This window comes from Anolis sagrei, chromosome 3 (assembly GCF_037176765.1).
Source record: "Anolis sagrei isolate rAnoSag1 chromosome 3, rAnoSag1.mat, whole genome shotgun sequence".
NCBI classification, from domain to species: domain Eukaryota; kingdom Metazoa; phylum Chordata; class Lepidosauria; order Squamata; family Dactyloidae; genus Anolis; species Anolis sagrei.
This window is the reverse complement of record NC_090023.1, coordinates 115,614,215-115,637,409: the sequence shown is the minus strand read 5'-3', so window position 1 is coordinate 115,637,409 and position 23,195 is coordinate 115,614,215. Positions and strand designations below refer to the sequence as shown.

The 23,195-nt window shown below is 40.8% G+C and overlaps 1 protein-coding gene across 5 annotated transcripts in view; it reads right to left on the bottom strand.

Annotated features, from left to right (window-relative positions):
• Positions 1–7,467, bottom strand: part of DOCK9 (dedicator of cytokinesis 9) — a 139,699-nt gene extending 132,232 nt beyond the window's left edge. For all 5 annotated transcript variants that reach the window (XM_060769530.2, XM_060769535.2, XM_060769544.2 and 2 more), the window contains exon 1: positions 6,885–7,467. In XM_060769530.2, the coding sequence (XP_060625513.2) occupies positions 6,885–7,034 (150 nt within the window). In that variant the 5' untranslated portion in view covers positions 7,035–7,467. The remainder of the gene's footprint in view (positions 1–6,884) is intronic.
• Positions 7,468–23,195: the final 15,728 nt, after the last annotated feature.

Here is a 23,195-nt window from a genome sequence, read left to right as displayed (position 1 = left end):
AGCTATCAATGGCTACTGGTCCAATGGTTACAGACTTTTTACTATTAGGAAATATGGCTCAATATTTTAGTTACAGTGGAACATGATTAAGAGAGCACTATGGTACTCATGTTCTGTTTCTGGGCTTGCCATAAGTAACCAGATAGCCGCTGTATGAACAGAATGCTGGGCTAAATAGGCCTTCAGTCTGATCCAATATGTCTTCTCTTCTGTAGAGAGTAGTAAGAATTGTTGTGAAGAGTCTTTTTTTCAATCCCTCAAATAAGAATTGCACAGTTTAATAACTTAAATTAATATGAATAGAAAGAATATCTAAGAATGTTATTGCATGAAGTCAACCTCCCACAGAATTAGTGCAATCCTTAATCCCAGAAATTTACTGGGACCGTCACCCTTTTAGTTCTGCAGGAGGGATACTGTGGTATTCAAAGTATCTCTCTGGTCCCGTGGCCAGATTTCCTGTTGGGAGGGAGAATCCAACATTTCACAGTTCTGTAGCTACTTAAGTTTTTCATTTTTTTTAAAAAAAGAACTTTATAGTTTTTGTGAAGTTTAGTTTTTTAAAATTTAAAAGTTCTTTTCTCACTCTTCTCATTATTTTTTACTTCAAGAGGGAGTGGGCAATGCCATGCCATCAGGAGCAGCGCAGGTAAATCAAGGGATGTGGGATGATCAGGAACTATTGGCAGGTTTTTATTATCATTGGCAGGGGACGGATTTGTCATGTGGAGGTGGCTGACCAATAATGGATACCTCCATGAAATGGAATCTAAAATAAAAGCTGATGGTACTGCAGAAAAAATCTTGAAGTCAAAAGGATCAGATATATTTTATATACTTTAACTGTCGTGACTTTCATTTCAATTGATATAACAGAAACACATTATACAAAAAAAATCAGCATTAAGATTTATAGTACTTTTAATTTGATACCAAATCTTATCTAAAAATAGACTGTAGTACCAATCAGAAATGACATAGATTTTGGGAGTTTTCCATCCTATATTATGCAATTAGAGTTTTGAGTTTTAGCCACCAGCAGGAGCACATTTAATTTCCACATTCTAAATTACCTAACAGCACTTTTACTGCATCTAATTTCCCTAGGTTGCCAGCAGTAGATTTAATACTGGAAGGACTAGAGCACATAATGACCAAATATTACCATACAATAACAGCATGGCAACTCTGCCAAATACTTCACAGCATCTTCAACAATCAGCAGTGTATATTCCAAGAAGGAAACATAGCAGTGAACAGAGGAAAGTATCCCTGAGACAGTGATAAAATTACCCAGCAAATAGTTCTTTGGTATGCAATTTGAAAAATATACTACAGAACTGTACTGATAAGAAGGTAAACCACTAACAATCTGTCAAGTGATGGCTTCTGTATCATATTGGACGAAAAAGTGAAGCTATTTTAAAAAAAAATGATTTCATAGTTGTCCATTATTTAATAACTGGGAGTTATCTGGTTATAGGCAGTTTGTAGGTATAGGATAGCCTACCATGATTGTTTCCTTCCAGACTAGATACTACTCCCATCATAGAAATTGTGATCCAACACATCTGAAGGCACCAAGACAGAGCAGTATGCTATAAAATTTAGCTCAGGTATTATCTAGATGTTTTTTCCATCTCTAGTTGTTTTTTGTTTGTTTGTTTGTTTTTTAAATATGGTTTACTTCTGTCAGACAGTCAATTGGTGTGTTGGAGCAATAAAGTCACAGACAACAACAATAGCAGCAATGCCAAAAACAAACCCTGCAATGCAATACTCAAGGTAACCATGTGTTAGACTACTTCATGGCAGCCAAGTTTCCCACTCATTACTGCAGATGTACACTGATAATGAACAGATCACTATTCAGAAGCCATTTTCACTGTTATTGTAGATCTCTATATAGTTTGTTGCAGTACCATGTAATAGTTTTGTTTTTCTGCTTTTGACAAGAAAACACTATTAACAAAAGCAAATGTCCCTCAAAATGAAACCTTCCTGCATGCCATCTTCCAACTCTGATTTGATGTAAGACTATCTTATTTAGACTTATTTTGGTCCTGGTTGATGTAGGATTGTTTTATAACAGAGATTACTGAATTCCCCCTGAAAATGCTTTTAAAAGATTGTAATTTAATATTTTTAATATAATCTTTTTCTTTTTGATATTATAATTAATTTTTGTTGTAATCTGTTTTGTTAACCACACTGTATCCCATGTCAGGAAGATGGCTGAATATAAAATAAATAACTAAAGAACACCAACTAATACCCTGTCAAAATATGCACACACAAACACTTATGAACTGGACCGTCAAAAAGCAGACTACTGACAATGATTTTACAACTAAAAGATAAAAACCGAGATGAAGTGCAATAAAAAGAAAATTATTAGGAAGGATATAGTAAGTGGAATATATGCAACAAGATTAGCAACAGAGGACTACTCCCTTGAGGAAACAACACAGTTTGACCTCACTTTAACAGCCATGACTCAATGCCATGGAATCCTGGGGATTTTAGTTTTATATGGTCTTGAGCTTTCCCTACCAAATAATGCAACTATACTTATTAATTAATGGAGTTTGACCCCACTTTAACCCCACAGGATTCCATGACCCAAAGCCATGGAATCCTGGGATCGGTAATTTGGTGAGGCATCAGACTTCTCTGGCAGTTAAAGCCAAAGCTAAAACTATAACTCCAAGGATTCCATCACATTCATCCATGGCAGTTACACTACATTAATTTTACAGTGTAGATCAGGGGTCCACAAACTTTTTAAACAGAGGGCCAGATCACAGTCCCTCAAACAGTTGGAGGGCCGGATTGTAATTTGAAAAAAACATGAATTCCTATGCACATATCTTATTTGTAGTGCAAAAATAACTTTAAAATAATACAGTAATTAAAATGAAGAACAATTTTAACAAATATAAACTTATTAGTATTTCAATGGGAAGTGTGGGCCTGCTTTTGGCTGATGTTATAGGGTTGTTGTTGTTGTTATTGTTGTGTGCTTTCAAGTTGTTTCAGACTGAGCAAGGGCCGGGTAAATGACCTTGGAGAGCCATATCCGGGCCCCGGGCCTTAGTTTGAGGACCCCTGGTGTAGATGCTGGTGCCTATGATACCATAGCATTCAGTTAAAGTGGTGTCAAATTGCATTATTTCCACACACAAAAATGCACCTACAAAAGAGAATTTACTAACTATATGAAGAAAGATAGAGGTAGATCTTCCAAAACTATGGAGATAATGCATGAGAGACAAGAAAGAAATCATCCAAATACCACAGTTTTCAGACACATCTATAACTGAGAAATGATACAGAAGTGTGTCCTTATTTACTGAAAAGTTTATTTTCTCTGAAATCCCCTCCAGAGTTTTCCAGTCACTCATTCATTCATACCCATTGCAGGGAAGGAAGAAAAGAAAGGATTCCTGGTGAATAGGCGGAAGTTTTTACAGAGACAGGAAAATGTGCCCAACTGGAGCTAGTTGATGGCAAGAAAAGCCCCTTCTTTCCCGTCCTTATGCCCTCCGGGTCTCGAGGCAGGGAAGGGGAAACAGAAGGATCCAAGGGACAGGAAATAGATCCAATGGGAGGAAAGCGAAAGCAGAATGGGAAGAGAGAGAGAGAGTGGGAGAGAGAGAGATAGAAGGAATTCCAGCCCAAAGCAGGCATGCCCCTCCTTCCACCCCCCTCTAAAGCACTCCTTTCCCAGCAGATCAGGCTAAGCCCTGTAAATGCTTAGGGGAAGATTAGAGAGGGGGAGATAAACTTCTGCTAGGGCTGGGAGGGAAAAGGGCAGTTCTCCTACTCCTTGCAATGTGGAGATGATGGTCATCTTTATGCTCACCTGGAGGGTCTTGAGTTGGATTTGGGGGCCAGAGAAGCACCTGGAAGTGGTCTTCCTCAGATGGGGTGATGAAATACAGGTTGAATATCCCTTATACAAAATGCTTTGGACCAGAAGAGTTTTGGACCAACTCCAATGATTCCACAGCATTTGGTGTATTTACTAGGGCTGGGCGGTTTCGTTTCGTAATTTTGTAATTCGTTAAAAATTCATTATTTTTTTTATAACGAAGCGATAACGAACCATTCAGGAGCAATTAAAAAACGAAACACATTTTTAAATTCGTTTCGTAATTGTTTCGAATTCGTTTTGTATTCGTTTCGTTATCGTTTTGAAATTGTTTCGTTATTATTTCCGCATGTCTGGGGCAAGTTTTATAGTTGTTGTTTGTTTAATCAGTGAAAAAAATTATAAATATCACACCAACAGTCAACAACAGAGGGAGAGGGAAGCTTCAGAAGTTCCCCCTGTCCCATTTGGAGGTTTTTTAGCGTATTGCGCGGTCGCGTCCGCCATTAACGAATCGATTCGTAATTGTTTCGTATTGTTTTGTAATTTACGAAATTTCGTAAATATCGAACTTTTTAAAAGAAAAATTTCGGAATTCTTTTAAAAATCGAAACGCAAAAACCCCCCAAAAACGAATTGATTTTAGAAACAAATTTTTCCGTGGTTGCCCAGCCCTAGTATTTACATTGGGCATATTAATGCAGTTTGACATCACTTTCATTGCCATGGCCCCACTGCTAGAGAATCATGGGAGATGTAATTTGGTGAGGCATCAGCATACTTTGGCAAGAGAAGATAGTGTAAAACTAAGCATTGGGAACCAGCAGGCGAAGGAGTGTCAAACTCCATTCATTCTATAGTGAAGATGCACACCATGATACTAATCAATGAATGTGTTTGGCATTTTCTTTTTATACGGTTCTGATCCAGGTTATCTAAAAGACGGTATCTCTTTCTATGAACCTGGTAGACATCTACAATCAACTGAGGAAAGCCTTCTAGCTGTCCTAGCACAAATGTATCTGGTGGGAACACAGGAGAGGGCCTTTTCAGTGACTTCTCTCAGACTATGGAACTTCCTCCCAAGAGAGACCAGGAGGGCCTCATCCCTGATGGACTTCCGTAAGCAGGCCAAGACCTTCCTTGGCCAGTAGGTGTTTGGGCTTGTTTTTTTCCATGTCAGGAGTGACTTGAGAAACTGCAAGAATTGGCCGTCTGCAAGGAAGTTACCCAGAGGATGCCTGGATGTTTTACGATCCTATGGGAGGCTTCTCTCATGTGCCCACCTGAGAAGCTGGAACTGACAGACGGAAGCTCATCCCACTCCCTGGATTCAAACCACTCCTGACCTTTTGGTTAGTAGTCCTGCTGGCACAAGGGTTTAACCCATTGCGCCACCGGGTAATGATTAAGGTAAGGGGCAGGCTTTATGAAGGTTGTGGGGAGAGGACAGGGACTATCCCCTAAGTGTGCTTATTATATTTGTGTGCTTTTATATTTTAATATTATAAGTGTGCTTATTATATTTTAATCTGTTTTCACCACACTGTATTATTTAATAGGTTTTTTAAACTTTTGTATTGCACTTTTTAAACTTGACTAAATGTGGGATTGTTAGCAGCCTTGAGTTCCCATGGGGAGAAAGGTGGAGTAATAATAATAATAATAATAATAATAACAATTAGCAGCAATCTGTTCTCAAACAATGCTTTTGTTGTGGAAACAACCAAGCTCAAAACTCAGGATTCCATAGTATTGAACTGTGGCAGTTAAAACTGTGTCAAGACTGCCTTCACTCTTCAAGGTTTGTGTACCATCAGAAACATGGGAAAAGAGCAGGATAAAAATGATTGATTAATTAATCAATTAATTAAATCAAAGGTGTCACTACCTCAGGGACAGTTTTGGAGTATTTTCTCCTGAGTGATGGATCCTTAAGCTTTAACAGAGATGGAGGAAGATGAGGAGGAAATAAAGAGAACTGTAAGGGGGAAGTTCAGCTCGTTCTACTCTACATGAAGCCAGCAGAGCAGGAGGTTAAGGTTGTGAGGCTAAGTACAGTTAGTAGGAAAAGGTGGAGGAAGAGAAGGAGAAAGAAATATATTAAGAGGAGGAGGAAGAGAAAGAAGAAGAAAAAGTAGAGGAAGCGGAGGAAGAAGTTGAAGTGAAGAAAGAAGTGGAGGAAATGGGGAGCAAGAAGAAGAAGACCAAGGGGTGGAGGAAGAAGAAGTCGCAGAAGTAGAAGAAAAAGACAAAAAGGTGGAGGAAGAGGAGGAGAAAAAAGTATGCAAAGTATGCAAAGAGGAGGAGGAAGAGGAAAAAGTAGAGAAAGAGGAAGAGAAGGAAGAAGTGGAGGAAGAGGAAGAAGTGGAGGAGGAGGAGGAAAAGATGGAGGAAGTGGAGAGAAAGAGGAAACGGAAGAAAAGGAAGAAAAGAGGAAAAGGTGGAGGAAGAGGAGTAGAAAGAAGTATATGAAGAGGCAGGAGAAGAGGAAAAAGTAGAGGAGGAGGAAGTGGAGGAAGAGGTGGAGAAAGAGGAGGAAGAAAAGAAAAGAAAAAAGGAGGAAGAAATGGAGGAAGAGGAGGAGGAAACTTGGAGGAGAGGAGGAGGAAAAAGTAGAGAAAGAAGAGGAAGAGGAAGAAGTGGAGGAGGATGACGAGATGGAGGAAGAGGAGGGGAAAGAAGTAGAGGAAGAAGAGGAAAGGAAGAAAAGAAGCAAGAAGTGGAGGAAGATGAAAACATGGAGGAAAGTCCTCTTCCAGAGGAAGAAGACGAAAAGGTAGAGGAAGAGGAGGAGGAGAAAGGGAAGAGGAGATGAAAGAGGTCGAGGAAGAAAAGGAGGAGGAGAGAAAAGGAAGGAAAGGAGGAAGAAGTAGAGGAAGAGGAGGAAGAGGAAGAGGAGGAGGAAGTGGAGGAGAGCCCTCCCCCTCCCCTCCCCCCGTTCCCAGGTGCTTCCTCGGCCCGCGAAGCCCATCCTCCTGGAGGCGCGCCAGGCGAAGAGGCGACTCACCAGCAGGACGGAGCCGCGCACCACCTCGGAGACGCTCTGCCGCAGCTCGGCCGCCGTGCCGGGTTTGCTCAGCGCCCGCGTGAACTTCCGAGTCTCCGGCGGGACCAGAGCCGCCGGCTGGAAGGGCATCGCCGCCGCCGCCGCCGCCATCCCGCGCTCTCACTGCGGAGGCCCTCCTTCCTTCCTTCTTTGCTTCCCTCCCTCCCTCCCTCCGGGTCAGGGTGCTGGGCGTCCCATGCGCCCTCCCCAGCCGCTCTCTCCTCCTCCTCCTCCTCCTGACTCCGCGTCGCAGCTGGCCTCGGCGCCGGCTCGCGCTGCCAGTCCTGTCAGGTGACCCCCTCCCTTCCCCGCGCGCCGCCGCCTCCTCCTCTAGCGCGCGCCTGCGCCTGTCCCGCCACCGCTCTCTCGCTCTTGCCCCAAACACTGGCACGCTGGTAAGAGAAAGAGAGAAAGAAATGCCTCCTGCAAGCTGATTGGACCTAGCGTTGGAGAAGGGGCGCGGCCTCGCTTCCTTCTCACTGTCCCATCCCTTCCATCTTTCCCTCGCGCGCTCCCGACTTGGTGGTTCTCTCTCTCTCTCTCTCTCTCTCTCTCTCTCTCTCTCTCTCTCTCTCTAAGAAAAGGTGGGCTAGCCGGCAACTGGCTCCAAACTCTAACGCAGGGCCTGATTGGTCCTCACCTGCGCTGGCTATCCCCCTCTCTCTCATAACACGCCCTCTGACTGGTCGAGGCGTGGCTCGCGCAGAGCGGAAGTGCTCTCCCTGCCTCCGAGGCGGGCGCCCCTCCCGCTGCCATCAGGGATGTCCTTGGCAGGCTTGCACTCGAGGATAATGCAGACTGGCATCACTTCAACTGCCATGCCGTGGAATGGTGGGCATTGTAGTTTTAGTGCCTTTTGCCTTCTCTGCCCAAGAGTAACAGTGTCTCAAAACTACAACTGCCCAGATTCCCTAGCACTGAACCCTGGCAGTTAAAGTGGCATCAAACTGCACTAACTCTACAGCAGGCAAGGACCAGCTTGGGCCCTCCAGGTGTTTTGGACTCCAACTCCCACAATTCCCAACAGCCTCAGGCTCTTTCCTTTTCCCCATCAGCCACTTAAGCAAGTTGGAGCCCTCGGGGTGTTTGCGACTCCAACTCCCACAATTCCTAACAGCCTCAGGCCCTTTCCTTTCCTCCTCAGCCACTTAAGCAAGTTGGAGCCCTCCAGGTGTTTTGGACTCTAACTCCCACAATTCCTAACAACCTCAGGCCCTTTCCTTTTCCCCCTCAGACACTTAAGCTAATTGGAGCCCTCGGGGTGTTTTGGACTCCAACTCCTACAATTCCTAACAGCCTCAGGCCTTTTCCCACCCTCAGCCGCTTAAGCAAGTTTGAGCCATCGGGGTGTTTTGGACTCCAACTTCCACAATTCCTAACAGCCTTGGGCCCCTTTCTTTTCCCCCTCAGCCACTTAAGCAAGTTTGAGCCCTCAGGGTGTTTTGGACTCCAACTCCCACAATTCCTAACAGCCTCAGGCCCTTTCTTTTCCCCCTCAGCCGCTTAGGCCCAAGCTTGCTCACCCATGCCTGGTGTAGACGCACCCAAGGATAATCTTGTGTTTAATGCTTGGGATGTATATTTCATTCTTCATTATTGTGTGCTAAATTGTCTTAACTGCATTCTCAAATAATTAAACCACGAACACTTCTTTATAGATGAGGTGTGGTCCCAGATTTTTTTGGGGGGGGGATCAGAACGAAAAGATGTAAAAAAAATGTGCAATGCCCTTAAGCAACAAGTAAATGCAATGAGCTGTTTCTTTAAAAGGAAACAACAATGTAAAAAGTAATGAACTACTAATTGTAAAGTGGGTAGGTTCTGAGACAGGAAAGTCCATACTTAAAGTTTGAAGGTAACTAGTTGTTCTTGAGGTTGCTGGCCATGGATGATTCCAGAGACAAAGCATAGATTAAAGTTTCCCTTGCTCACTTTCTTTGGTAGAGGGGTCTCTGGGGCGCCCAATGTCCAAAGTGATCAGGCCAGAGGTAGAGAGAGCAGGTCCCTCCTATTGAACCCTGGAACCTCACTGAAGGTGCTGAAAATCCACAGACTGTCACTGAACAGAGGTAGGCTAGTATATATATTTATTATTTATTTATTTACTACATCTCTACCCTGCCCTCTCTCACCCTGAAGAGGGCTCAGAGCGACTTACAAGTTACATGTATATACAATATATTATATTATTAGCATAGCACAATATTAACATTATATATTACTATATTGTACTATACCACTATACTGTAATATTATTAATAATATTACATGTAATATATAATATATAGTACTATATTGTTGCTGGGGGAAGGGACCACAACTGATAGTACAGGAGACAAGGTGGAACTGTCTTTCTGGCTTCCCCTCTTCACTCTGGATAGCCGGATGAGTTCCCAGATTAGTTAGCTAGTGAGTTAATGGCTTGAAATGGCTTGTCCGTGCCTGGATCTCCCTGGGACCAACTACAGACACACCTTGCTTCCAAGATTCCCTGGTGGTAATAACCCTAAAGTAAAGATGGCTCTCTTTCCTCGGGCAGAAGGGGGCAGGCAAACTTATTGATCCAAACGAAGAGGGGTTTCCTTAAGCTCCACCTTCATAAAACTATCAGAAAAGTGACTATTCTCAAACTGTGGGTGAGGCAGCCTAACAAGAGGAGCTGGGAGTTATACAGTTCCATCACAATATACTTATTTTTTCTTAAAGAGACTCAAAGTGGTGAACAGTGGTATAAGCAATACAATATACAATTTAAAACCTAAAGATTATAAACATTAAAATAGAAGAAAACCTAGTACTATTAACACCACAAAAATATCACTATATTCTATTTAGACTAAAGCTGAAAACAAATGTCATGCTAGTTACATTGGCATGGGTATATTTATTACATTCATTTAAAAATCCCGACCTGATATTTAAATGTATGCTACATTATGGGGGGCAAGCTTCCCATCTTTGTTTTTCTTTTATCCTCTCCCTTCTTGCCCCCGTTTTGACCTTCTGAGAGAAGGAAACAGCTGCATGTATTGTAAAATTCCTTTTTACTACCCAGCTGCCCACTGAAAGAAAAAAGAAAGACGTACACACAAGAAGCAGTATCAGCAGTTGCCTTCCATTTCATAAAGATGGTGAATCTATTCCAAGATTTAGCCTAAACTTTATGGGAGCTCTCCAAGGTGGCAATCCAATATAGAGCATAGCAGTCTCTACATTAATATTTGAACGAAAACCTTAGGGCAGGGAAGTTACCTTCAAACTAAGGCCTGCAGGCCAGATACAACCCTTGCCCTAATCTTGAGGATGCCCTTAGTCTGAAACAAATTGAAGGCACACAACAACAACAAACTAAAGTCTGCTCCTCCTCCCCCCCCCCCCCAATAGTTTGAGGGACCATGAACTGGCACTCTGCTTAAAGAGTTTGAGGACCCCTGCCTTAAAGGATTGATATGAAACAGACACTTTCATAAATATTGTAAATCTGAAAGCTAAGCTCAATCCATCTTCCACCAACAATAGCCCTAAAATGAATAAGAATTTTATACTTCATTGATAATTTTTTCCTCAAGAAATAACAAGCAATGAGAAGAATTAACTTGTCCTCAATCAGAAATACTTTGAAGACAGACTGTCTTCAAAGATTCCAAAGTTATAATGCTCAGAATCTGATACGCTCCTGTTCTCATCTTCCCAACATCCATTTCTCAGAGTGTACTCTTTGCAAGAGCCACATGGTGTTGTGGTTTGGGTGTTCGACTAGGACTCTGGCACATGACTGGTATTTCTCTGGAGCCAGTGTGAGCAGAGCATGGATTTGTAGACCAGGGTTCAAATCCACTCTCAGCCATGAAAATCCATTGGGTGGCCTTAGGCAAGTCACACTCTCTCAGTTTCAGAGGAATAGAGTCACAGAATCATAGATTTGGAAAAGACCAACCCCTGCTATGCAAAAATCAAAACACCCCACCCCCGCCGACAGATGGCCATCCAGGTTCTGCTTAAAAATCTCCAGAAAAGGAGTCCCCAAGACAGCAAGCTCCACTGCCAAATAGTTCAGGAAGCTTTTGAGTGATGCCTCTGTCTTTATAACTGTCCATCTCTAGCACCATGTTATCTCCACCCTCTCCATCTTTCCCACTCTGCAGCTACTTTCACATTTATGCATTTTGTTTGCTCTTCTCCCATTCCTTCCCTCTCTCGTTTTCTTTGTTGCAGATGATACTTTGCAGCCATACTAAAAGTAGTTCTTATGTTATTCTCAGTTTTTGTTTCTTTCCCTAAATGTGGGGATGTGGTCTCTTAACAGCCACTAAGACTAAAATTGGTTCCCACCCCTATCCAAGGTGCCGATCTTTGTCATACACAAATACTCCTGCAAACAAGGATCTGTTTTTGTTTACTTCTCTTTGTGCCATGTTAAAAATGATTTATACCTTTGCAGTTTTGAGTCTTGCATGCAGCAAGTGACAGTGATCACTATTAAATCCATTGGAACTTTGGATTTTAGGACAACAAAATATTGAAAAAAAAATCAGTGGAGGTATAAATACTTCTGTAAGACCCAGTATATCTAGCATGCTGTTCTTTGGACTGAACAGAATCATATAATTGATATGACTCCTTGGTGTGGGGCGGAGTTCTGCTCTTAATATAAGAAGACTCTTACATAATAAGTTTTGGTTTATATGGCAAAGCATTCTCTGCTTCATCCCTTTCTCTGCACCAGGATAGGGTGATTGTCATATATGCCAATATAGCTATTGCTGAGGAATTGTGGGAGTTGCATTCCAAAAATGTCCCCTATCTGCTCTGAAACATGAAAAGAGAGACAATTTAAGCTGAAATGGCACCTCCCTCATGCATGCCCACCCTTATAGGCCATAGCATTCTAAGGTTGGGGGAGGGCCATTTATACTGCCTCAAGACACATGTAACCAGCTCTTGCTCAGAAATAGCCACATTACTCCTTCAAAATCCATTGATTCTGAAATGCAAAAGAATGATGTATTGGTGATGTACTGTGAAAGGTAAGTTATATGAATTCTGTCTCCTCATCTGTCTATTAGGCAGACAACATCATTATACACTAACCCAAAGTGTCCCTTGTGTGTGGCCAAGACTCTATAGATTTTTTTTTCTTCAGATGGCTTGGGGTTGATTTCATTTAAGGGCCCCTGCAGCCTAGTAATTCACTTTTCAACCATGTAAAATCACAGTTTCCACAATTTCCCTTAGGCAGTGTGTAGGAGCTATAAGCTACAACCAGCTGCCACAAGGCTAGGAAAATGCTTAAAGGACTAAACCAAGTAAGGGTGTGGACCAGTTGCCTGGGAGCTTCTGTCATGGTGCCAGCTCCGTATGAGAGAAACTGGAAGTTACCTGCACAACTTGTTTGTGTCATTTTAGCTGAAACCTTAGGCACAATTACATGGGAATAAGCTTCATTCAGTGGGGCTTGCCTTTCAATAAATATCCATAGGATTAAATTCTAGGGCATTTGCCAGATAAGCAGCTTGCATATTGCAGTTTGCATGCAACAGGGAACACTTGAATGTTGCGGTATATAAAAAGCATCCCAGTACCGAGGTCACCAGTACTTGGTCAGAAAACCCAGTTCTTATTGATTCCACCCATTTTATAACATACCAGTTGCTGTCTTGGTTATAGAAATGGCCCTATCATAGAAAGCTAGTGGTGATGTGAAGGGCGATGTTGAACAGCTTCAAGCCATTCTTCCACAACAGAACATTTCAGAACTGCTACCCAGCAGCTTACTGTTGCACACTGTATTTTTTTAGTTTTCCTGAAGCATTGTATAGGAATTATTACCTTCTTCTATTAGCTTCCATAAGACTGGGGTATACAGGATTTTAAATATATTCTACATAGCTTACTTTGCACCCCTAAACTAGCCATTTAGTGTTCATTCCATGTTCTTCCATTACTAATGCTGAAGTAAGATGTTGGCCTGAATTCTATAGGTGGGTTTCAAATTCAATTGAATACATTGTTTTATGGTGAATCAACATACAGCAAATTCCATTGACTCAATGAGACTACTGTAGTTGGGACTGGCCAATTCCAGTTAGCTTATGTTTGTGGAAGGGGTGTCATCCTTTGTATCAGGTAACACTATCTTATTCTGTCCTTGGCTGATTTCTAAAAACTTTGAAGAATTATTCTTGCTTTAATTGTTGTACCACTTGGTCCCATCTTCAGTAAAAGATTTTTTTGGAATAAGAAGCTGTTAGTCCTAGATGGATTGAAACTAGCTTTTCTGGGCTTTATTTCCATAGGACAGCGTTCCAGAATAGCTCCTGATTTGCATGAAGCAGAGATTCTGTGAGTCGTGCTGTAAGCCAAAATTCTCAGTCCATCTTCCATCACACTGAGTAAGGTGTGGAGTTGTAAATTAAACTCTGAATCTATTAGAAAAGAAAACATCCCCATTTACTTTTTGCCAAAAGGACAGATTGCCTCTCAGGCTGCCCACCTGAAGGTGAGCCATTTATTGAATCACACAGGCTTTAGATAACCTCTGCTGGCAAGATACATTCCACAAACACCAACTCAGCATGTCTAGAAATCACATAACTAGACTCAGCAGGCATTTATTACAGCATCTAGTTTACTCGGTGTTTACAGATATCATGAAAAGATGGCTGGCACTGAATTTTTTTCGATAATCAACAGTTTAAGGCTCACAGTGTCTGCAGAGGTGTGTTTCTTTTTTTAAAAGTGGAATATTGTAATATACTTTGCTCACTTTGTTGTCCAAATTAATGCAGTGAGGGTCAGTAAGCCTGAGAATCATGTTGAAAGAAAAGTTTGATAGCCTCCATATTTGAGAAGGATGAAAAAGTATATTGATAGGGAACCTTGTGAAGTTAACATTGCTAACGTTTTATTTGTTAACAGTACTCAGAAGAGAAACTTTTTAAAATGAAGGTTGGATTTTTGGTCCTTTAGATGTTTTAAATTAGAGCTTCTGCAATTCTTTACCATTGGCCAAGCTCTTCTGTTGGCTAGATGTGGAAGCAAAGGCAGTTTGTGTGGCAGGACGGATCTTCTTTTTCTATCCCACCGCTGTCACCAATAAATATATGTGGTGACCTGGGCAGTTGTGGATGAGTAAAATGGTACTGTGTGTAGCTTAACAATGGCTGAACAATTTAATTAATATTTGAGTATATATGTATGTTTGAGAGGCTTGTAATGCTGGTATGAGGTTTGCCTGATTGAGGCTTGATTTTAAAAATGTTTTGCCTGAGGCCCTTTACCATATGTGAACCAATAGCATAGATTGAATCTTTTATTCAAAAATCTTCAGCCGTCCTCCTCTGAGGTAAATCTTCTCTTCAATAACTGGACATAAGTCTTTATTATAATAAACTGAACAAGGAAATGTTTATTCAAGGATTCTCAGACATATAAAGCTTATTTGTTACTCAGTATCTCTTAAATGATGTTACAATTGATTTTATTATCACAAACACTTGAAACAATTTTCAAAATAACTTTCAGAATGGCTTATCTTTTCACCACTTGGTTTGAACTTATTTTACTTCTGAATACTGTTCCCTTTTCAGTCTCCTGACTGACATTCAAGGCACTAGCTTGCCTTTTATCCCCTTTAGCTATCCCACTGAAGTTACAAAGTGTTACTGAGATTCCTTTCCCCTTAGCTCAACAGCTATTTACTAGGCTTGGTTGATCTTGTTCGTAAGTTTCTAAACTCGTAATGAATTCGTATTAAATTACCTTTTGATCCAATATCAAGCCATGCAGGAATAGTGTGAGGAGTAATTACGAATTGAAACAATTTCCCCATTTTTCGTAATTATTTTCAGATGTCTGGTGCAAGTTTTACAATCTCGCAGTTTCCCTGGCCTCCCTGGCAACAAGCGGCGATGCAGAAGGGTGAGGTGGGTGTGGCTACATTCCCAGTGACCGTCAAGAAGAGCTGGCCATAGCCACGCCCACCTCATTCCCCTGTCATCCATCGCCGCCGTTCAGTCACCCAGGGAAGGTAAACTGCGAGATTTTAAAACTAATCTCGCAGTTTGCCTTCCCTAGGTGACTGAATGGCAATGGATGGCAGGGGAATGAGGTGGGCGTGGCTACACCCAGTGGTCACTGGGGGAAACCGCATCGCCGCTTGTTGCCAGGGAGGCCAGGGAAACTGCGAGATTTTAAACTAACAGAGGGGAGGGGCACCTTCAATTAACGAAGTAAACGAAGCTATTCAGATTTTTGCTATTTCCAATCTTTTTTTCAAGAAAATTTGAGAAATAATTTTAAAATCGAAACGCCAGCGCCCCCTATATATGAAACGAGTTTAGAACCATTTTTTTCTTGATCAACCAAGCCTACTATTAACTAATTCAAACAGGTTCAATTGACACTCTAAATAACCAGGCTGAAGACTTAAATCCCTTGGTTCCACTCTAATCTAGCCGGAACCAACCTTCTCCTTGGCTCACCAGCCAAAGACTGATTTTTTTTTTAAATGTCTCAGTTGACAGTTAGTTCTGCCCCCTTTGGCTCTGCTCTGGAGAGAATTGGCTACATTTCTATTGCAAATTCTGTTGCTATGGCAACACAGCCAACAAGCAGCTACAGTTTAAACTGGTCTGCCTGCACTATATACATTAACTTAATCAACATTTACAAAAACTCATATTATAATTAATTTGTTACACCAGACTTCTAAAGAATTGGACCTCACCTGCTCTAAAAGATATGAAATGCCTTTTTTTCTAACAAGATCAGTTAAATATGACCAAATAAAAATACCAGATGCTGTACACACTATGTCAGATCAAGGAATTGGCAAACTGCTTCTGAGTATTCCTTGCCTAAGAAAACTCTATGAAACCCATGGGGGTTGCCATCAGTCAACAGATAATTTGAAAGTACATGAATACATACAAAACCTGGTTTAATTTTGGATACTTATAATAAACCAGATCAAAAGTGACTGCTACAAAGTGAGGCATAGAATAACCCAGCTGGATTATGCTTTTCCCACAATGGTCAGCCATGGCTGTGGAAAAGACCACAAGGAGGACATGAGTATAATAACACCATCCTGTGAGCTGTTCATGTTCCCTCTGATGCTAGAGATGGTACATAGCCATCACAACTAGTATGCACTGGTGTACTTATGGTCCATGGCTTCCGTATTAGACAATAATTTACAGGTATAGCCCTTTCCCCCACAATTCTCTTTTTCATTATGCAGTCCTGAAGGATATTCAATAAGAACTTAAAGGGAGATTAAGTTCTCTCAGTATTCCTGTTATCACATATGTTTTTCTGAGTTCCTGTTGTCAAGTGTTTAAACTTTGGCAACAGCAGTTGTACACTCAAGTGCTTTTCTATGCTGGTTACACTTTATCTAGGATTGCCCAGTTCTAGTACAGGAAGGCAGACAAAATCTGTCTGCTCTAACAAGCAAGGCCAAATAGTTTAGTTGGAGTCTCATCAAACAAGATAACATTTCCCTCATGTCTTTTTACAAACTTCATATGGGCTGTTAAATAGATTTGTTTAAGGATTTCTACCTCTCTTCTGTTGATTCCAAGTTCTATCCACTTTATAGTTGCCCTGCAGATGGTTTTTGCAGAGTTTTCCAGTTTCTTCATAGTTACCATTAGCCCCATGGTTGCTTCTCTGACAAGTATCTTCCTTACTGAGTTCTGAAAATGGCTTTATCTAAACAGAGTTGTGGTTGAGCCATAATCTTCCCATTGATGGGTGATGGTTGCAATTTGGGCTGATGCTTCTGGATTGATGCTTCTGCACAAATTTATTCTGGAATTATTTGGTATTTCCTTGATCTTCCTGTTTGAATGATTTCTCTGAGGCCTTCCAAAAAGAGATGTATTTAATCTGAGACCAGGAGCACTGGGACTGCACACAGATGGACTCCATACAATTAATGTGACTTGTGCATGGCAGGGTAATGCAGTCAAGTTAATTTAGATGCGTCACAGGAAGGGATGGAAATACTTAGGCATCCAACAAATGCTAGCTTATTTTTGTTTACTTCAATTTTGTGTCACAATAAAATATCTTATACCATCATAATGCTGGGTATTCTTAAGTGGGTAAGGATGCCAGTTAAATCAATTTCTCTTCAAAGGTGTGGCTCAATAAAATGTCAAAAAGCTTTGTGAGAATCACTTCTGCAAAGTTCTCCTCCTTTCACAACTCCTGTATCCTTGGTCTTTGTTCTCCTGCTTCCTCCACCCACACCAGCATTCTTTGGCCACTGTCATGAACCAACAGGATTCTGGCTACAGAGACCCATTGTTAACTGACTGAATTTATATGTTGTTTCTGTATATCAATAGTTATGGAGAGCCCTGGGTTTCCTAGGGAAGCGTATTATGGTTTCTGAAATACAGAGATTCCTAATGGGAAACCATCTTTCCTGAAAGTCATTTTGCATGTTACTACCACAGATTGCATTAATCATCATCATCATCATCATCATCATCATCATCATCATCTTTGTTTATACCCTGCCACCATCTCCCCAAGGGGACTTGGGGTGGCTAACATGAGGCCAAGCCCAAGAATTACAATCAAACAAAATAAAATACAAACAAGCAAATAATAACATCAAAGTAACATAAATACAATAGCAAAATATGCAATAAAACAAATGCAAAAGGGTAGAGGAATTAAAACACGGTGGGTGGGCCAAATGCAAGGGGTAAAATTTACTTTAAAATTCTGCAATTGACCTAAATATGTGTGCTTCAGTTTCTGGTCTCTGCTGGCCCATGAAACCTGCCCAGTGACCTTTTCCTTGGTCTAATGAATCTTACAGTAAGTACAAAAAGTACCCCATGTATGCTTCCATGAGACCATTGCAGGAAAGGTAAGAAATAACTGCAGCTGAAAAAATAATTAGGATGTACTCTTGGTTTGTTTAAGTGGCAACTGTGAGACTCAATCAACTCTATCCATTTTCACAGATCCTAGAACATGGACCAGAATACTTTGCAAAGGTTGCATGGAATATTTCTCCAGAAAAGTCAGTATCGGGGAGGGGGGGGGGGGGAGTTTTATGGAGTAAGACATTCAGAAACCAGGTGAAAGCTGGTGTTGATTTCATGTTTATTAAGATCACAAGCTTTGATACAAATCAGCTTAGAAGAATCGAGTATTTAATGCTGCAGAAGCTAAACTGAACAGATGGAATGAAGTTTTGAACCTGCAGATTATGTCTTTCTTTGTGCCTCAATGTCTTTGACTTAAGGGTAAAACAAGATGGAGCAAGTTACAGTGGTATTCAGCTGTACAAATCTGGCACTCTGAACAGCATAAATATATCTCCAGAAAAGGGTTTCATGGCAGAACAGCTGACAAAGCCTGAATCCCTGCCAGCAAGCAGATTTTTCCTTCACATTCTCCAGCCAAATCCTGTTTCTTTTTAAGAAGGCAGCACATGCATTGGCTGTCGTATATTATTCTTACCCTGAACTGGCTCCAGCAGTACTTGACTCATAACCTACAGAAATAATTGATATGTTAATTAAAAACTATTAGCATTGGTTTACAGGTGCCTGTTTGACTTTTAAAAAATCATATTCAGATTATTCAAAATCAGTTGTTTATTTCACTAGATAGATAAACTTTATGGGGGGAAACCCAACTACCCCTCTGGCAGAAAAAAGGACTACTGACACAGGCATTCACACTATTATTATGAATGAACATTAGTTTTCATGACTTGTCAGATATGCATACTTCACTGAGTGCTTTTTAGTTCTCAGCTTACATCTTATCTGTAGACCATAAATTCAAGTAGACTGGATAAACACTTTTGTGGTTGTGACTTCCCTCCTAATACAAATGGAAAACCCACCCCCAAACAAATCTCTTAGCAGAAACAATAGGATTGACTCAGATATAATTTGCAGGATTAAAAGCTTGACAGTTCCTTTAAGGCAATTGTATGTGTGTGAATAGGTTAGCAGTGCCTCAGCTTCCAACAATGGCAACTCATGGACTGAACACACCACATTTATATACTTAATACCCATCAATTTAGTTAATCCTAATATTATTCTGCATGTTTGAGGAAAGAAACTGAAACAATTGCAACCTTCCAGAGACAAAGGGTTTTGTGTTAAATACATTTTGCCACTGTAGATTCCTCCCCGATATCTCCAGCGAATCAAACTGACACGGGAGTGCCTTGTTCATGAGTGACTTGGCTGGCATGTAAATAGTGTCTTAGACAGACACAATTGACTATCACAATGGAATAGTAAGGCTAGATGGTTGCAAAACGCTTCCCTTCATGACTAAGTGTCAGTAATCCACATCACAGTATTTCAGGAGGTAAAGCTTGCTTCCTACTACTGTATTTTGACCAGATGGTGCCAGTTTGTGACTAAATCTTTGAAGCCTCTGTACATACATATACACACTCACATACATATGCAAGGACACAGAAGCAGACTTGTTTTCTTACTCATCCTTGGGAATCATAAAGAAGCAATAGCAAGAAGCTCTATTTGTCAAACACAATGTCTGACTCTTCAGTGAATACTCCCCAGCAATATCTTCCTCCTCCTCCTCCTCCTCCTCCTCCTCCTCCTCTTCTTCTATTAATACCCTACTTTTCTCATTCGAAGAAAACTCAAAGCAGCTAACACTAAAAACTATGGCAATGTATCAATTAAAACCTAACACATATAAACATTTAAATAGAATTAAACACAGAAATGTTAAAATGCATAGTGAAAAGCAATAAAGCCATTAACCAATTTGTTCCATTATCTGGGCGGAGGCCACCAGGGGAGCTAGAGAGAGAAAGTTTAGTCCATTTTATTGGGATGGAGGGTGGGTTGAAGGAGAAAAACCATTTCCCCCTCTTTTCCTGTTATTCCCCCCATCCATGTCCCCTGTCATGGAAACAACTCTTGTTTATGATATGGGAAGGAGAAATAACCAGCAAAAATGGGAGAAATTGTTTTCTGCCTTCAACCCTCCCCCCCCCCCCCCCCGCTCCACAATAAACTGGACTATCCTTCTCTCTCTAGCACCCACTGGTGGCCTCTGCCCGGATAATGGAACAGTACCAACAAATCTATTAAATTACATGAGACATACCCGACTTGGTCTTTAAAACTCTCTTTTTTAAAAGTCTGCCTGAATAAAGAGGCTCTAGCTGCTGCCGGAAGGACAGCAGAGATGGGACCATTCTCCTTCTTGGTCAAATGATTTGTATACTTGAGACAGAAAATTCTACAAGCATTTTTCCTCCTAGCAGCTAGTGATAATACAACAGCAACAAGAAACAATTTACTGTTTTTTCATGGCACCAACATAATCTGTCCAAGGAACCCAGGAACCCAGTTTCCAAGGAATACCAGAAACCCAGTTTTTAAATATCCGCCAATAACCAAAGGGGTTCCTCACCTCCTAACTGATCAGAGCGCTCACCCTACTTATCATCCTCCATTTCCCAGCATCCTTACCCCTTCACTACACAGCCTGGGGATGACGGGAGCTGCATCCCAACAAAAAGACTGAATCATATGATCAGTTAACAGCAGACCCTCCTTTCCATCCACTCAGATTGAAGACTAAGGAGAGTTCAACATCAGACAGATCCGAGGCTGATGGGAGATTTGAACCTGACCCTGTCTTGGGCTGAAAGACATTTTACCCCATCACTGCTTTTATTTTATAGGGGTTTTGTGTGTGTGTGTCACGAGAGACTTGAGAAACTGCAAGTCGCTTCTAGTGTGAGAGAATTGGCCATCTACAAGGATGTTGCCCTGGAGACACCCAGATGTTTTACCATCCTGTGGGAGGCTTCTCTCATGCTGACAGATGGGAGCTCACCCCACTTCCTAGATTCAAACCCTACCTTTCAGTCAGCAATTTTGCCGGCACAAGACTTTAACCCATTGCGCCACTGCGGGCTCCATTTTATAGGTGGGTCTATTATGCAATTATGCATTTTCTAATGGGACCATTCATAAAATCAAAAACAAAACCATAACTATAGCACTACAAAATACATAATCCAGGCAATGCTGGGTACCTAAGTTAGTACAAATATATCAGTTGCACTTAAAGGTGATCCTAAATTCTTTATCGTCATTTCCAACTTAAATAGAAGACCTAAATTGTAGCATGACAGAGATTAAACTACAGAAATAATTATTTTGATGGTTAGTAACCATAATTAATCAATTTCTACCTAGTTAACTTACTTTCCCCTCAAGAACTGAAGTCATCTTCAGAGTTTTTAGTCTGCTGCAGGTTAACAGAGCATTATCTTAATAAATCTCATCCTCTAATTGCACATACTTTAATGTGGCCAAAGGCTTGCACATCCTCTGATTTAATCTATCCATCCAATTTAATTCATTTCTAGCTGCTGGGAGATCTGGCCTTTGGCCTGAAAGATCATTTAAAGGGGATATTGTACTTTTATTTTCATTATCATGTTTCAGATTTTAAAACTATTTAAAATTAGTATTTCAATAGCATTACGTATTTAATTTTTTATAGTTTGTACTATGAATGGATTTAGCTTCATTTTTTATCTATAATGTAAACACCATATTGGAGGAAAATGTAGGACATTAATTAATTACAGAAGGTAAAAAAATTGTATTTCATGTTGGGGTCAACCCATTTTATTTACATTTTGTTAAATAAGAGTTAAAAAAAACAAAAAACAATAATTGCCCATCAGCTCTTCTCATTCCCTTCCTCCCACACATAGGCACTGCTTCATCTCCTTGCTCATTTGTAGCAATGTGTGGCTCCTTCATTCTCTTTTGGCAGAATGTCAGAATGTCTAAAGATCTGTTGTATTTTGTAATATGTGTTATACCATTCTTATTTTCTTTTAAATTCACTGATTTTAAATGGAGGGTCAAAAAACATTTGTTAAATAGTGATACAGGATTTTTTTTATTTATCATGTCAAAAGCGGATTGAGAATACAGTTATAGTGTTTTCTTTTTAGAAAAAACAAAAACAAAGTTAAAAACTTGGCATTATGCTAAATTTCTTTTGACCAGAAGCTGGCCATTTGGAGTGAGTCTGGTGTCGCTGTAGGGAGGTCCTCCATTGTGCATGTGGCAGGGCTCAGACTGCATTATAGTAGGTGGTCTGTGGCTTGCTCTTCTCCACACTCGCATGTCGTGGACTCCACTTTGTGCCTCCATTTCTGAAGATTGGCTCTGCACCTCATGGTCCCAGAGCACAGTCTGTTCAGCACCTTCCAAGTCACCCAGTCTTCTGTGTGCTCAAGAGGGAGTTTCTCATCAGATCCCAGCCACTGATTGAGGTTTTGGGTTTTAACCTGCCACTTTTGGACTCTCGCTTGCTGAGGTGTTCCTGCGAGTATTTCTGTAGATCTTAGGAAACTATTTCTTGATTTAAGGTATTGTTGGCATGCTGGCTGATATCTGAGGATGGGCCCAAGATGTTGATGCCTTGGTCCTTTTATTACAGGCTGCTACTTCCCAATGGATATCAAATGGTGCAATACAGGCTTTATTAGTATAATTTCTCCAGTAGTGAGGGCGTAGACATCCTGTGATAATGCAGCATGTGTCATTAAGTTCCACGTCCACTGTTTTAATGTGGTGAGATGTATTCCATACTGGGCATGCGTACTCAGCAACAGAGTAGCAAAGCACAAGAGCAAATGTCTTCACTGTGTCTGGTTGTTACTCCCAGGTTGCACCAGTTAGCTATCATATTATATTGTTTCTAGTGCCCACTTTTTGCTTGATATTCTAGCACTGCTTCCAGGGTAACTCCCAGGTATTTGGGTGTGCTGCAGTACTCCAGTGGGATTCCTTCCCAGGTAATCCTCAGAGCTCAAGATGTCTGTTCTTAAGATGAGAAGCACACATCTGAGTTTTAGATGGATTAGGAATCAGCCGGTTTCCCCTGTAATAGGGACTAAGAGTGCCTAAAGCTCTGGAGAGTGATACAGGATGAACACCTCTTATCCAATATTTTTGGGACCAGAACTATTTTTTTCTTTTCATTTTGAAATTCCTGTATTTGCATAGTGTATCAAATGAGGAAATGAGACCCAAGAGTAAAATTCATTTGAATTTTAAATTAAATTTCATATGAACTTTATACATATAGCTTATTGTTAACTTAAGAAGGCATTTTAATAATCCTGTGCATGAAAGAAAGTGTGTGTACACTGAATCACCACAAAGCAAAGATGGCACTGTCTCCTCCATTCAAGTGGACAATTTTGGA